We start from the raw sequence: 17582 nt of genomic DNA, 5'->3' as shown, positions 1-17582 counted from the left end.
GAGAGCTTGGTATTATGGCATAGTAGTTTGTGCTAATTGGTCGCAAAGCATGAAATTCAGAAAACATGTTATTTCTCTTACATAGTTTTTGGTATTAAGTGGGTAATGAGACACTTTAATCCATTTGTCCATTCATCATGTGACATTGATGACATACCTCCTGTATGCCCAGGAATGAAGCAGAAGACTGGTGTATACTTTGTGAGTGCTTAAAATTTAAAATAGTTAGGGAGCTAAGACACTAAATTGCTGTGTAGTAATTCCAGAGCCTCATGTGTAAAAAAGTTTTGCCCACATTGAAAGCCAGTTTGCCATGATTGATACACCCAGGTATAATTAAGATATGACTGTAATTGAAATAACCTATTTTTTTTTAAATAACCTATTTTGAATGAGTTTGGAAAAGTCCATCTCTTATAAAGAAGTTTATTTGAAAGCTTTCTCATCTTCTCCTAAAATACTAAAATCAATTGTTTGAGAAGTTTTGACCCACAGAATGAGAGTCTCCATATCTGTGTTCCTTCTGCATCAATTTTAAATATTTTTCTGAAGGCACTTAACTAGATGTGATCATGTTGTAAATTATCATTCTAGAGGGGAAGTGTCCAGAATTAATGATGTCATAGAGTTACAATTTAAGCATTTTATTCTGTAGACAGCTTTCTTATGGAATAGATTTAAATTTGAGACAATTTTTTAAATCCTTGAATCTTTTAATAGTTGTCAAGGTATAACGTTTGTCACTAGAATGAAAGCTACATAAAAGTGCAGTGACTGGTATATCATAGGTGTTGTACTTGTATCTATTGAGTAAATTGTGTAGGTCTGGACCTGAAAATTTAGCTAGCTAACCTGTAGTGCAATAAAGACTGTTAGGTACATGACTATGTATATAGAGGAATGAGGGCTGAACAGAGCCATTATGTGTTGCACGATTCCTGGGGAGTGTCCCTGGGGTGGCAAGTAGGAGGAGATGGAGGGAAGTTTCTAATTCTGTTATTTGACTCATAATGTATATGTTTTATTTGTGTCTTAAAAGAATGTAATTCAGTGACTGTTAGTTCTATTCTGACATTAAGCTTAATGATTGAACTTTAAAAATTGAATTCATATGTAGAGGTTTTTTGATAGATGTGTTGATCTATTTTTATACAATATAAGTATTTCTGACATAGTATGCTTATACTTTTGGTTTTGGGAAAAGAAGTTGATCTAAGAGAAAACTCCCACTTTTCCCCAAAGTATGGAAAAGTTTACAACTTTCTTCTGATGTTTCTTCCGAACATTTTAACATAAATGAGATTCCCAGCTATTAAGAAAATAAAAAAGTCCTGAGGTAGAAATTACAAAATATCACTTAAAGAGGCTTAAAAGGAAAAATGAAATATAGAAATATAGAAACTTAAGAACATAAGAACACCTCCTCTTTATTCTCCACCCCTTAAGTGATATTGCTCCCAGCTCCCAAAGGAGGCACTGCAGGTCATCTCTTTGATGATACGGGGTTTTTTTTGTTTTGTTTTGTTTTGTTTTTTTAGGTCTCTGGCTGCGAGATGATACACTTTCCCCTCCCCCCCCACCTATGCCTCCCAAACATTGTTCTCTTGACCCAAGATCATGGTTAGAGAAATTTGGTATGAATGTAGGAGTGTATAGCAATGAAAGAGTGATTGAAGGGAAGAAATACTTTGTCAAATGTTTACTAAGACTCCAGAATATGATATATTGATCAGTGATCTGTTCTAAGAAGCTGAGCAGCTTTTTCTCTTCTAGAAAAAGAGCCTTTGGTAAAAACTGCTTTATTTTAAAAATACTTTTTAGAGGATAATGTCAGAAAATCTTACATTGGAGCAGTAGCAAAATACTACATAGAATAGGTTGTGGTTGGGAAAGCCTGCAGTTCTCATCCAGAACAGATGGACAGGGCTTGTGGCCTGAGTAGAATGTTAGTTCCATTTGGTTACTATCTGCTGAAGCCAGGTCCTGATTCTAGAATGGAGATCAGATCATAAGGGAATTGAATTGAAATGTCAGTGGAACTCAATTTTGTGGTTTCTTCCCAGTGTCTTCTTGGCTTATCTATTCTTCATTGGCTTGCATCCTCTCTGACACTTTGTTATGTGCACTCCCAACCAAAGCCAAATTGTTGATTTGTCATTTTCTGCCTTGGAGGCCCAGTGAAGTGTGTCCTTTTCCTTCCTTGTTAGTTGAGTTTATTAATGATGTCTCTCTTACCTAGTATAATATAGTAATCTTTATTGGCCTAAGGCGTCAGTATGTAGTCTGTGGTTTCTGTGGCAATGATAATCTTTTACAGTTCTTCCCCTCTTTTCCCATTTTCAAAGTCAGACCTCAATTTAGTTATTAAGGCCAAGCAGAAATTTCATCCTTACAGCACAGTGAGTAGAAAGGACCTCACACTGGAAATAAAATCCAGGGGAGCCCCAGCTCTGCCTGGATTTGCCTAAAGAACCTAGACCAGTGACTTAATCTTTCTGAACTTAATAGACTTGAGATGAGACTATTTCTAAGATCTCTCCCGATTTTAACATTATTCAACTCAAAACTGAAACAGGCACAAATGTGTTTAGCTCTATCAGACAGTTGTATCTGCTGCCATTAACGCCATGCAGAAGAATGCAGTAAGAGAATTGGTTTCCCAGCTGAAGCTGTTAAGGAGCAAGCACTGCAGCTGCCCTTATTTGATTCATGGAAGACCGTATATAATTGGAAGTTTTTGTTTTGTTTGTTTGCTTTGTTTTAATAAAGGAGAAATGGTATAAGGATGTACTTGGGAATTAAAAATATTAGGTGCTCAAACATTTCCATGATATATATAGCATCTTGTCCTTTAGTTAAGTATTCTGTGATCATCTTATCAAATCACATTGTCACTTCCTAGAACCTAGGAAAAGATTGGTTTTCCATTTGGGGGAATGGATCTCTCCAGACCCTGGTTGGTTCTACTCGGTCTACTGAGATAAACTGGTTGTATTAATACATGCTTATTTCAATCTAGTGTCTACTTTGTTACCTCATAACCCTTCTCTTTCCTCCCCAGCCTCTACCCCATTTCTAAAACCAGTCTCTTGGCTGCGCTGACATGAGATCTTGTGTTCATAGTGCTCATCTCATGAAAAAACAGACAAGTTAGGTGAAGGGCTAGACCTTAAATAAGTGATCTTGTTAGGAAAGATCAAAGTGTGTGCCCTGGAACTCATCTGTGTTTACACTTATGAGACTAAAGCATTACCTTCCACACCCAACAAGTCCAGTCTGTATTATATAATCCTTTTTACCTTACCAGACCTACTCTTTCTTCCTGACCACCCTGCTTGGCTGCTTAGTTCCTCCTGCTTTAGCTAGACTTTCTGGATTTGATACCTTATCTGCTTAGATTTTATATGGCTGCCTCTTCTGACTTTCAAAGATCAATTCCACGTTTTAACTGTTTCTGGCCAGTTATGTCTTGTTGCTACTCATATTCCATTAGAATTTTTTCTGTAACCTTTCACAAATGCCCATTTGGAATTAAGTTGTATTGGCCTGGCTTTTGTGCACGTTAGCATAAATGATTAATGTTAAGAGAATGCCCACTTTGCCATCCATTCACTTGTCCCCAAGCCCACCCAATTTAAATTATCGGAGAAGTTTACTGACACCACTAAGAACCTATCTGGTTTCAGTTTCCCCATATTTTGCTTGACCAGGTTTGAGCATAGTTCAAAGTCCAAGCTGAAGTTTTACTGGTACCTAGAGAATGCTTTATCCTGGAACATACTGGAACAAGAATAGTTGGGTCTGGGTTTTTTTTTTCAAGATTATTTCTCTGACTCTTCTAGTTCTTCATATGCTCTGAGGAAAGGATGGTTTATTTCCTGGCCACAATTAAGTTTTAGGTGCTCTAGAGCTCATGGAGGGATGAGAAATTCCCTTGTAACCAGAGACCCATCTTCAAATTGTTAGCATTCCCATGTACACCATAAAGTACCACCTTAGTATTATCTTGGTTCTGCATTTTCCCCACGATCCTCTAGTCTGACTGCCCCTCTCTCCTGGAGATCGTAGGAATCTTGTACCAATGACAGGGGGCTCAGATCTTGTTCTCATAGATCCTTGTACACTCCTGCAAGAGCTGCAATGCCAGAAACAAAAAGCTTAACAAAAGCATATAGTCGTGACTAAAGACTCCAGCAGGCAGATGCACAACACCTGCTTCATTGACATAAAACTTGATCAGTTTAGGATGCAGCATTTTTCATGTGACTTAATTCTATAGTTAAATTTACAGCCCATGCACCTAGAAGAGCAGAGAAAGAGATGGCCTCTTCTACTCTGAGGATTCAGTCTACCACCAGTACCCCTTCTGGCCAGGCACAGTGTCTGTGTAACAGAGGGCACTGTCTCTTTTTCTTTTTTAGCAGATCCAACCAGCTATGCCACAGGGCATATTTGCTGAGCTATGGCTGAGGAATCTCCAACAACAACCATGAGGCAGAACAACTTCCAGCTCCACTTGGCATTGCTCTTACATCCTGGAAGGACCTAAGATGCCTTTGCAGGGTGCCAGGACTTGGCACCCTCCAACATATCAAGGCTTTGGAGCACGGTATTGGGGTCATTAAAAGGCACCATGGAGAACATGTGTCATTACTCTTGGCTTTCCAACCGCATGTCTGAAAAGCTATCTGGTGCTCTGTTAAACCTTCATATTGGTTAAGGGCCGTGGCAGCAGCCACTACCAGCTCCTTCCCTGCTGACATGAAAATTTTTTCTCAGAACTCAATTCCAAACCTTTCCCTGTCTTGTAATCACATTTTTATTCTCATTTTGGTCAGTGTGTTCACTATAATGCCCTTTTTATCCATGCACAGATGCCTCAAGGCTGCAAAACCTTGGTTAGGTCATGTTGCTCATTTACATGGCCTCTCAGGATACCCTTTTTGATTGAAATCCTAGATTTACATTCTTTTATTTTTACCCTCTTACTCCCAGACTGATACCTTAATGGAGAAGGTAGACCAGAGACTCAAGTACTGTGCTTTCTAGAACCCTATCAGGGTTATTGAAGTCCCTCTGTAACAAGTTCAATCACAAATCCAGGCATCCTACTATAGACATTCTAATAGACTATGATTTAAGAAGGGTCAACTTGTGCCTGAAGGGAAGATACCTCCAGATTGTCCTATTGTTTTATATCTTGAGGTGGCCTTCTTGGGAAGGGTTTACCAGCCACCTTATAACTATACTCCATCCATACAGTATTAGGCACCACACACCTCTAGAAAATTTAAAGAAAAACACAAAACCACACTCTGATGTTAGTGATTGGGCACTAACATTTCTCAGCTATCCCCAAGCTTCAGCCTAGATGTTCTCTGAGGTCATTAATAACCATTTCCCAATTGATAGTTAAACTCCCATTCTTGAGAATGGGTGTCTTTCCTACCTTCCCTTTGTAGATGCTTGTTGCACTTTCTTGGCCCCTTGGCCCCTGTCATTTCTATGGTGCTCTTGCTGCCATAGAATCAAGCTTCATAGCACTCCAAAAGTTAATTGTACTCACTTATTCAACACTGTGAATTTGGTGGGAGCAAGGACTTTCTCTCCCTCACTATTGTATCTTGAAGTTTTAAAACCATGTGTGGTACTCAGTGGGCTCTCAGATATTTGCTAAATACATAAACCTGGGAATGCAAATAGGAGTTTTGCCCTTTTTGCCCTTCCTTGCCTTCTTCCTGATTTTGATACTGTCTAACTGGATATGAGCCATCTCCAGTCTCTTCTCACCTACCTTGCTCCCCGCATTGCTTCTGAACAACGTGGATAGTTTTGCCCAGACAGACTAATGTGATCTTTGTTCACCTGCTGATTGCAAAGGACGAGAGGTAAAATAATCATTGCTATACCCCCTCATTTTACTGAAGGCCCAGAGAGGTAAAGTGAGTTGCTCAAGATTATACAGCAACTGTACTCCATAATATTCCATTCCTCTGCTTCACCAACTAGGTTGGCTATCCACTCGTTTTATTTCTGATCACCATCTTATTTTCTCTCTCAAGGTTCTTAGATGTCAGCCTTACCAACTATGGGAAGGGCCACAGTCAAGACTTCAGCCCACAATAAGCTTGTAAAATCTTCTGTCCCATCTCTTGTATAGAATTAGGATTTTTCATGGTGGTAAGCAATTTCAGGGATTTGTGACCTATGGCTATACTGAGATAGACTTTATTAAATGCCTACATGATTGGTACACTGATCCTGTCCTTTGGTAGATTTACATCTTCGGTTGAATGTGGCTAGGAAACATTATCCAGAATCCTCTTCCAAGTCTTACCCATGACCAGAGCAAGCACCTAGAGCCAGCGTTAATAGTATTTCTCAGTTCTTCTTGGAGAGTAATCATGTGTTCTGTCCATCCATACCCCTACCACCACCACCATCACCTTGTTCTCTGATAATGTTTCTATATCCAGTCCAGGCAACTGTTTCTCCCAAGTTATCACCCCTCATTCCTAAGTCAAAAGCAGGAGCTTTCAGGCATCAGCTTCTAGCCCTCCAGTGCCTGAGACTTTTGCCCCAGGTTTTAGTTTCCTTCCCATGCTGAAGGTCTTGATTTGGCCTTGTTTGTTTATCAAAACCAGTGACTAGTGCTTGACTGAAGCAACCCATCAGCCAGCCAGTCTTTGCTGTAGCACAAAAGGTTAGGTAACTTGGAAAACACATTACTATTACCCCCAAGGAAATAGTGATAAGGTCCCAACTAGTTTAATGGAGTGGGAATGGTGATGGGATGAATGTAAGATATAGTACAAAGGAAATTGCTTGTGTTTTTGTTGTTAAGGGAGGAAGAATTGGAGTCAGAATTAGTGCAGATTTAGTGTCTGGTGGCTGGGAAAATGGTAACATCATTAACAGAGAAAGACAGAAAAACATAGAGTATAAGGGGGTTTGGCCAGGGCTTTGGCTAGGGGTTGGGGGGAGGGATAAATATAGTGTGGGACATAATCAGTTGGAAGTTCCATTGAACTTCCTAATAAGATTATGTTTATTAGGCAGTCAGAAATATGGAGCTGGAGGTCAGGAAAAAACACTAGGACAGAATTTTAGATTAGGAAATTACCCATACCAAGCTAGTTTTGAAGTCACAGCATTGTTTATGTGTAGAGTAAAGTATGGACAGAGCCTTCAATCGACACATGCCCATTTAAGGATGGGAAGGGAAGAGAGGACTATAGTTTTAAGAGGTTAAAGTTTGGGCACTCATATCTTTTAAATGGGTGGGAGGTGGGGCAGGTTGAGGGGAAGGATCCAGTGGGGTGGAGCAGAGTATACCTGCAAGAAAGGTATGGGGAGGTAGTTTGGGGATGAAGGTAGAAGAACTTTGGGCTTGAAGTACCCAACCTCAGCATAACAAGAGTGAAGAAAATGGTGAAATTATGGAGACACTGCAGTAAGAAATGGGAAGTTGACAACTTAAATCCCAAAAAGCAAGCAAGGTCCCTACAAAGATGAGAGGAGCTCAGAGGGGTGGAAAGCATGAGGAAGGTAGAAAGAATTTGAAGTAGGAGGTAACCACCATGAGGAATATGGGCATCTTCTGCAGGTGGACCAGGCTGGTGGACCAGCATTGAGGGTCCCACTGAGGAGGGGTGGCTTACACTGAGAGAGTAGTCAGCCAGATTTGGTGGTTTTTCTACTCCAACATCAGCAGCTTGTAATTTGGAGCAGGAATAGTTAAGTGGTGGGAGGATAGTGAGAAAAGGGCATCTGTCTACTAAGTAGAGAGTCTGAGCAGGACATCCTTCAGGGCAAAAGGTATAGGAGGGGTAAAAAGAGTAGGTAGACTGAGAAAGGGAAGAGTTTCGGGGATAGAGGTGACAATGAGGGCAGAAAGTGGGTGTGTGTAAAAGTAAGGAGGATTAGGTTTGGTCTGGAGTCTGGAGTAGGTCAGTCAATATATAAATCTTCTTTGGCCACTTTGGAAACTGTAAAACACTGTATAAAAATTACTGTTCTTAACCCACAGCAAAAGTGTAGTTCCCTGTTCTTAATAGTTGATATTCTTCTCTCTGGCCACTGTTAATTTCAACTATATCTTCTCTTTTCCTGTTTGGCTAGAACATCCTGAGATTTCTTACCCTCCATGTTCTGAGGTCAGCCTTCCGAAACCTCTCATTTTACTCTAGGTCAGTGATCTTCAACCTTGGCTTCACACTGGCCTCACCTGAGGAACTTCTTTAAAAAGTATGGGTGCCTGGGCCCCACCCTGGAGAACCTAATTTAATTGGTTTGCTGTATGGCCTAGACATAAGGATTTTTTTTAAAAAGCTGCCAGTTCATTTTTCTGTGACGCTAGCATTAAGATCCATTGGTCCAGGTGTTCTCCCTGGTGAGAATAATGACTCCCATTAATGAGTTGCCCATACTGGGAACTACCTGATGAATACAAGACTACTATTTTAACCAGAGCTGTATTACAAGTATGGCTAAGCAGGTGGACTCTGGAATCTGATGCCTGGGGTCTAGTCTCAGCTCTGTGATTCCAGGAAAGCTCTGTGTTATCTAGAATACTGCCTACAAAAGAGTGACGGTTAAATGAGATAACATAAAATGCTTAGCACAATGCCTGGCACATAGAAGAACTCACCAAATATTAGTTGTTTTTCTTAACATTTGTGTTATGATTCCATTACCACTTTATTCCAACATGAAAAGGCTATTTTTCCATAGGCCCATACAAGTCAAACTTAATTTCCTTCACACTGTTTATTTCATATCTGGACATTGCTTAATGAAAGGACATTACAGGCCATCTTATTTTTAAGTTACAACAATAAAGCTTCATGATCATAGTGCTTACATGTAGCAAGACTTGGTTCTATAGTGAAAGATGGCAAGGGTTTTCTAAATATTTAACTTAGTTTTAATTGCTTGGTAAGAAAGTAGCCACAGGGTGGCTCTGTCAGAAACCCACAGAATTCATTTGATGAGGGCTGTGTGAACTATGATTTCTTTAGAATTTCACTGTGGCAGGAACCTGTCCGATGAGTGTTTGTTCATTTATTTCTTTTACTTTTTCTCATGATTGTTTATTCAACACCTTTGTAATACTTAATGCCATTTAATTTTTATTTTAAATGTCTTTTAAAATAAAGAAACATAACCTGCCCCTTATACCTGTCATTCAGCCTGGCGGGTCCTTAGTGGGCTAGGCCTGCCTTTCCGATGAGCTGTCTGCCCCTACCGCAGATGATTGTTCAAGAGGTAAAAACTCTTGCCAAAACAACATTAAACTTTTAATGGTCGTTAACATACTTGCATTTACAAGCAGTGAAATTTGTCACCTTCATGTTGTTATTTATGCAGCATTAACCTTTTTCTCCAGATCATTGAGACTGAAAATATGATGGACCGAATTGTGACTGGCTTGTCTGAGTCTAGTGTCAAGGTGCGGTTAGCTGCCGTCAGGTATGAGCTTTAAATGGTCTGAATAAAAGTCCTTTGCCGTGTGTTTAACCTGTTTCCTTTCCGGTCCTTCACCGAGTAAGCACAGAATCCAAATGTTACTCGGAAATATGTTCAGGAGTATTCATACAGTGTGTAACATTATCTAACAGAGAGCCTGGCCTCCAAACCCCAAGAAGTGGTCTGATGTAATTGACTTAACAATGTCTGTAGATATACTTGAATTGTACATTAGTAATTGTGAAATGCCAAGCAGTTTGTTTGAAAAGTGAAAATTTTGGCTTCTTGAGAAGCTAATTTTGATCATTCTTTATAGATGTTTGCACAGTTTATCCAGATCTGTGCAGCAGCTTCGAACCAGTTTCCAGGATCACGCTGTGTGGAAACCTTTAATGAAGGTAAGAAGGAAGGGTCAGCAAGTAACAGCCATACCCACAGAGTTTAGTAAGCTGAGCTAGCTGACAGCACTACCTGGGTTGAGGAGTGTGTCTAAATTTTGTGTAGAGCATTTTGAACATTAATCTCCTCAAATCTGATGTTCTAAGCATCTAGAAATCCATAGACTATGTCTCTGAGGTCAGCATCTCATGTGTGAAAGGGAATTGCAGGTCTGATTTTCTTTTATTAACTAAGACTTTTAGTTACTCATCTGATCTCTCTATGTGTTCAATATTACACTTTAACCTTATATCCAGAGTTGTCTTTGTAATTTTTAGTTATAAAAAGGAAAGAATTGGTCAGATTTACAAATACGACATTTTGTCCTTAGTCTTTTGGCAATCCCTCAATATTTTTTAGCATAACATTTTTGGTGTTAAGCCTTCTCTTGAGTGCCCCCCAACTCCCCAAAAAAAGGTTCAGGGCAAATTAATCTGAATTAAGACTTAGAGTATGTATAAGGTTGCTACTAATAATGTTATCCCCCTGATATATTACAAAACCACAGGTCAACTTGGTCTTGGATCTATCTTTTTTTTTTCCTTAAGGGATTATATACCTTGCAGTTAGTCAACAGAGTTTTTGTTTATTTAGGTTTTTGTTGTTTTATTTTGTTTTTGAGTACCTACTGTGTGCTAAGCAAAGCCTTCAGGCACAGTGAGCTACCTCAAAATTTTTACTACAGAGCTCTTGCCCTCAGCTAAAAGCTTCAGGTTAGAGCATGGGCATCAGTATGGCAGAAATAGTCAGGAGAGGCTTCAGGCAGGAAGAACATAAAATGGGCTTTAAAGGCAAAAGGAAAATAGGACAGGAAGATTTTTCAGGGAGAGAAATAGCATGAGAAGATACTTTATGTATTATGTGTGTAGGGAATAGCAGTGATACTTTTATGACCATATTAGAGGTATGAGATACAGTGAGACTTACCAGTGGACAGGTAAGGACCAGCAGTACCATAGGCCCTGGGAATTGACATGCTGAGTGGTTCATCTCATGGGGAAGTTCATTTCATGGCAGAGCATGTGATTTGTGTGTTGAAATCCTGAAATAAGACAGTAGGAGTGAGTTAGGAAAGAATGTGAACCCTGGAGATAGATACTTCAGTGAAAAGAATGATGGGCTTGGGTATATGATTCACTATTCAGGAGCTGTCAGGGGTACACCAAAAGGTTTCTAGCCTAAAAGAATGTCGTGATATGGCCTTGTGAGGCTTGTTAAGACAGTATAAGTTTCAATTTCTCCTTTCCAGTGGGCCTACCTAAGCAGCGTGTGACATTTAACTTGACCCATTCCCATGCATTGGCACACTTCCTGAGTTTCGCCTTTTTTCACCCTGTTGGATATATGTCAGCTTTTTTGAATATTCCTCATTCCCTGATATGATTTTGCTTCCTGAACCTCATTAAGAGCCCTAAATCTCAGAATGGTTATTTACTTCACTCTCCAAAAACTACAGTATCCGTGCCTTTCCACACTTAGAAGACAGTAGCTTATGGACTGGGACAGCTCCCACCAACAAAAGTCCATTTCAGGTCCACAATCCCTTATCCAAAACCATGGGGGCCAGATTTGGCATGTCTGGATTTTTTAAGGATCTCTTCAGTTAAGTGGGTTTTCTTTTACTGTTCACACTCTTTCTTGTTCTTAGATTGCACCTTTTCCATAGCAACTTGATCTTGATTTATTGATTATCCTTTCAAAATTTTGTTTAAGTGCTCTCCTGCTTCCCAAACTCTCTCTGCATCCAGAGCCATTTTCTCTTATTGTTCAGCTCGGTACCCCTCTGTCGTACAAATCAGAAGTGGAATAACATGTGGTTTCTCTATAGTTCTCCCTGGGAAAAGTTCTGGTGAGCAATCTGGAAGGGTTTTGTGTACTTGGGTACATGTGGGTAAATTACTCTCAAACTACGATGTTGTTAGATAGTTGAAGTATAGTAGTAAAAGCTTGGAAGTAAACTGATAACTTATTTCACATACTTTTTGGTTCCTAGTTCAGAGGCTGTTTGTGTATCTATTGATGTTTTTCCCCCTTTTGCTTTTCTGTTAAAGAACTGTTGGTTAGCAAACTGCAGGAGAATAGGCATTTGATATATATATATATATATATATATACATATATATATATATTTTTTTTTTTTTTTTTTTCTTTTGACAGAGTCTCCCTCTGTTGCCCGGGCTAGAGTGCCGTGGCGTCAGCCTAGCTCACAGCAAACTCAAACTCCTGGGCTCAAGCAATCCTTCTGCCTCAGCCTCCCGAGTAGCTGGGACTACAGGCATGCGCCACCATGCCTGGCTAATTTTTTCTATATATTTTTAGTTGGGCCACTAATTTCTTTTCTATTTTTAGTAGAGTTGGGGTCTCGCTCTTGCTTAGGCTGGTATCAAACTCCTGACCTCGAGTGATCCACCCGCCTCGGCCTCCCAGAATGCTAGGATTACAGGTGTGAGCCACCGCGCCTGGCCAGCATTTGATTTTAATTAAAATTTTTATTTATGATTTTTTTTGTGTGTGCCTATTTTGGTGAAATTCTATTTGGTCAGTGTTAGCTGTCAACTTCTGAATTTCACATGTTACATCTTACATTACACTGATAAATGCTTTTAAAAAGTTCATACCATCTCTTCTGTTTTAGTTTATCATTACATATTATCTAATTTGAAAATAAAACTTGATAAAAACAAATTAATCTCTATAAAACAATAAATATTTTAAAAAATGAATCATATCAACCAAAACAACTTTTTGAAGACTTGGTAGGCACTCACTTATTTCAGCCAATGATTCTAAGTAGTATAATTTTGGAAAATGATTATTTCTACTATAAACATTTATTGAGCACCCATTTTGTGCAGTGTCATTGGGTTGTTACAGGTCAGTATAAATTCCATAGATATACAGATTATTTCTTCAAGAATCTTTATTAATAAAAGGGAAGCTTGGCATAACTACATAAAGCATTTCAATAGGTAACAGTCATAAGGATCTAAGAGAGGTCACAGACAGTGGCAGTGGGAGCTCAGAAGAGGTTAGAATAACTTCTAACTGGAAGGGCTGGGGTAATTTAAAGCTTGGGTAGAGATGTACCTAAAAGATGTAGGAAGGGCAAGGCAAGGGAAGGGCAAACAGGAGATGGTGGTGGCAGACATGGATCAACATGCCAATATGTGAGATTTGATCTTTATCAGCTAACAATTCACAGGAAAGTTAAGTGTTTTAGGAGAGCTGCTTCTACTTTATAATTCTTGCTTATTCTTAACTTGGGAACTTTAGACTTGGTTTAGCTGAGGAAAGGGGATATAACTCTCTGGAATTTTTTCTGATTAGCCATTTCCAGTTTGCATAACTAAAGCTCCTAGGACTCCTTTCAGGATCATAAGCCTGAGTCTGATCCGATCCTGAATGCAGAAGATTTAGTCGAAATGGTTATGGCATATAAGTAATGGTGTTTTTGAAGCCTTATCTCTTACAATCTAGAAATGACAGGTTCTGATAATAGCTAATAGCAACTAACATATATCATCATGCTGTGTTGTCTTCTGAGTTCAGCAAAAGTCCATGGCAATTCATTTACTGTATACCTGTTATGTGTCTGATACTGTGCCTGATAACAATAGCAGTTTATGGCTGTAAATAACCTATTTTAAAACCTTACTTATATAGCTATTACTATGTGCCAGTTACTATTCTAAAATCTTTTCCGTATATTAATTCTCACTACAATCCTATGGAGCTAGTGCTGTTTTCCCCATTTTATAGCTGAGGAATTCATTTACCTCTTTAGTTTTTGAGCTGAAACTTGCATCCAAGCAATCTTTGCTTTTCATTTCACTGCTATGGTGCTTCCCTTATTATTCACCATGTCACTTTTAATCCTAGTTAGTTCCATCAAGGAGGTGTTGTTTTTCTCAGTTTATAAATGAGGAAGGAAATGCAGGCTTAGAGAGATTAAGAAATGTGCTCAGGTTCACACATCCAGTTAGTGGAGGAGTCAGGGTTGGAGCCAGGTCTGTGTGATTCCAGTCCTGAGAACCAGTCTTCTACATTGCCTTGCCTGTGGAGTAGTAGCTTGATCCACCAATCCTCCTGGTCAAGGTCTAGGGCAATTCTGTAGATTCATAAGTGACCTGATTTGATGGAGTAGAATGAGCTAGCTTGCCCCAAAGCAGTCCCATGGTCTTCACGCTTTTCATATAGAGTACCCTTTCCCTGACTTATATCTGCCTCCTCTTCAGCAATCTCCAGTGAGGCTGCAACTTCTCTAAGCAAGATAGATATGAAGGCCTTTGTCAGTCATAATTATACCACTAGGTAAAGGCTGATAACGGTATCAAGTGGATCTTTCCTAACTATCTCTCCAATATGAGAAATCAGGTTGAAAGATAATTATTTTTGTTTTTATTTAGTAATTTTATGATCTCATTTTCATGATTTCAAATCATTAATCGTATCTCCATTTTAATTCCGTAGGTTTTACAGAATGCACCAGATGAAATCCTAGTGGTAGCATCTTCCATGCTATGTAATCTTCTTCTTGAATTTTCTCCAAGCAAAGAGGTTAGTATTGATTTTCTCTTCCTAGACTTTGCCCAGTCCATCTAGAGCTTAGTCAAATACTTTTTAGAGTAGTTGACATTGAAATTTGTGGATTGAGTTTAAAAAATACTTCTGAATTGTTTAACTTGCTTGGGGGGATAAATCATTCATTTTAAATATGGTTATTTTCCATTCTTTTTATTCTACCTAGCATATTCAGCTTATTTAAAAGATATTACAGCTTAAAGTCAGTCTAAACTGCCCAAAACTGCAAATGTAAGAAATAATTTTTCTCACAAATTATAGAATATTTTGAAACTATATTTACTAAAGAATAAATTAAGACTAAATTTTGTAAACGAGGATTTGAAGTCATTTCAGCAAGATAACTACTGTTACCAGAAAAAAAAAATCTGTTAATGTTAAGTGTTAATGGTAGTTATTTGGGGAGGGACTGAATGTGAAGATCCCCTCCCCCCTTTTCTACATGTATTGTTGTTTGGGTTTTTTAAAAATATATATTCATGTAACAAAAAGAGCATGTATTGTGTTTTAATAAGGAAGACTAAAATAAATTTCAATAAATGATGGGAGAACCTTATAAAGTTAGTTTTATTATATCTCTAATCTACTCCATCATGAACTCAAGTTTATTGTGCATATAGTAGTCCAATTTTTGTTGAATTTATTTTCTACGTTATAGCACCTGTAGGCTTTGACTGTAATTAGAAAGGTAGTATTAACAAGGTGGAGGTTCCAAGACAGTTATTCAGCAAGCAAAAATCTTTGAACCAGTGGGGAGAGACTGATTGTTACTCTGAACAGAGCTTCCATCTGTTCTCTGCCCTGAGTGCAATCTTGGCCTGATGATAATGTGTTTGCAGTCAATGCACCACCATCAATCATCCCAAATAGCTTTTACGTTGCTTTGGGTCTACCTCCAGAATATTTAGGATCTGGTTAGGAAATTGCTAATATGATTGGTTTTTTTATATTAAAAATAAAACTGGATTCTGAACTGAAAGGGAAATGCTATAAAAACATTTTTGGACCAAGTAACAAAATTGGACTATAGATTTAATAAAAATATTGTTTTAATTTAATGTTAACTTTTCTGAATTTGAACTGTACTGCAGTTATCTAAGAGAATATCCATATTCGTAGGAAATATACATTGAAGTATTAAGGGTAAAGGGGTATGATGTATGCACTTTCAAATGGTTCAAAAAAGATAAATGATGTGGGTACAGAACAAGAGAGATGATGATAAAGCAACTATGGCAAAATGTTAAAAATTGGTGGATCTGAGAAAAGAATATATGGTAGTTCATTGTATTCTTGCTGCTTTAGAAGTTTGAACTTATTTCAAAATAAAAAGTTAAAAAAACATAATTTGTACAAATAGAGACATGTGTACCCCTTTTCAAAAATGTCATCTTGAAAAGCACTACCCTTTTCTAGGTATATAAATCTAAATTGCTTATGACATTTTAGAATCCACTTGACAGATGGCCTTTAAGCATTCATTGGTGATGGTAAATCTTAACCTTCAAAGGTTCAGATTTTCTTTAGAAATTTCCAAAACCCATTTTCAGTCAAGTATCATAAATAAAGTAATTGTAAAACACAGTATTTTAGGTGTAAAATGTGGCATGACTATAAAAGGACAAGACTGTCTTACTTGTATGATTGACAAGTAGTCCTGAAAATAGTCCTAAAGGATCAATTTTGCTGCACGTTTGGAATAGGATTGACAGTTTGGAAGGAGGTAATTTGGTTATCTAAGTTCCATTGTATTTCTTTCCTAAACACCAACTATATTGCTTCATGGTCACAGTTTGTAAGCAACACATAAGATACATCCATAAACAAAGCAGAGAGCGGCAGAGTCTTAGAGGATAGTCAGAATGAGAGTTGGGAGCTAGGTAATGGGTTCATAAGGGTATGTGTGAAAGGAAATGGCAGAGTTTTATTTTGTTTTTGGGTTTTTGTTTTGTTTTTTTGATTTGTGAGAGAATAATTGTCCTTGCCCTTTTCAAGGTGATTTTTATGATTGCATCACTCCCTGCTTATGAAAATTGCTTAGAATTGGATAAGAGTGAGGAAGAAATCTTAGGCAAAGTGCCCTAGGGTATATTCACATTTGGTCTGCAAACCTGGCCTTAATCCTGTATTGTTTTCCTTTCCAATGACAGCCGATTTTAGAATCAGGAGCTGTAGAACTACTGTGTGGATTAACCCAGAGTGAAAATCCCGCTTTACGAGTGAATGGAATTTGGGCTTTAATGGTACGTTTCACTGCTTTATATATGTCATAATTTATAAAGATAATAGAGCTATTTCAAAGTTAGAAATACTATTTGCAATATCTGGAATTTTCTTCTTTGTAAATCTTGCTATTTTGGCCACGTTCTCTAATGACCTAGGACCTAGAATAGTGGTCCCCAACCTTTTTGGCTCCAGGAACAGGTTTCATGCAAGACAATTTTTCCAGGATGGGGGTGGGGTGGAGGAGGGTGCTCTGCTATGCCTGGTCCCTAATAGGCTGCAGACCCGGGGGTTGGGGACAGCAGAGAAGACTTAGTATTCAGATTTCAGCTTTCAGATTTAACTGTAGGCAAGTTGCTTGGCCACTGTATGCCTCGGTTCTCCTATTTATTATTAAGAAAAGTGAACAGGTGTTAAAACTTAATATATCTAATTTTGGGAAAACAAATTTTCCTTATCATGAACGTATTGGTATTTTTGTGAAGAGCTCCCTACTTTACAAAGCACTTTCATATCTCCTTTGCTCTTTAGAGCAACTCTATGAAATAAGCTAGGGAATATTTTTTACTTATTACAATTTACATAAAGTATGATTACATAAAATCGTACTTTACAGATGAGTAAACGAAGGCACAGGATGATTATTTCTTTTATTGGCAAACAAAGTTGTGTATATTTATGGTATACAACATGATTTGAAATATGTATACATTGTGGAATGGCTAAATCAAGCTAATTAACATGTATTATCTCACACACTTATCATTTTTCAGAGAATGATTAGATAACTTACCCAAGGTAATGGAATTGGTGCATAACACTTAATTTCTTAACAGTTTCTAGTAAATAATTTATAATCTAGATGCTAGAAC

General features: G+C 38.2%; 1 protein-coding gene across 8 annotated transcripts in view; it reads left to right on the top strand.

Moving 5' to 3' along the window:
• ARMC8 (armadillo repeat containing 8) overlaps nucleotides 1–17582 on the top strand; it is a 105369-nt gene that overhangs the window by 62926 nt on the left and 24861 nt on the right. For all 8 annotated transcript variants that reach the window (XM_069473186.1, XM_069473184.1, XM_069473187.1 and 5 more), the window contains 4 exons: nucleotides 9389–9471; nucleotides 9785–9866; nucleotides 14377–14463; nucleotides 16638–16730. In XM_069473186.1, the coding sequence (XP_069329287.1) occupies nucleotides 9389–9471; nucleotides 9785–9866; nucleotides 14377–14463; nucleotides 16638–16730 (345 nt within the window). The remainder of the gene's footprint in view (nucleotides 1–9388; nucleotides 9472–9784; nucleotides 9867–14376; nucleotides 14464–16637; nucleotides 16731–17582) is intronic.

This window comes from Eulemur rufifrons, chromosome 7 (genome assembly GCF_041146395.1).
Source record: "Eulemur rufifrons isolate Redbay chromosome 7, OSU_ERuf_1, whole genome shotgun sequence".
In the NCBI taxonomy this organism is placed as follows: Eukaryota; Metazoa; Chordata; class Mammalia; order Primates; family Lemuridae; genus Eulemur; species Eulemur rufifrons.
The sequence above is the reverse complement of the archived record's forward strand: the minus strand, read 5'-3'. Positions and strand labels throughout refer to the sequence as shown.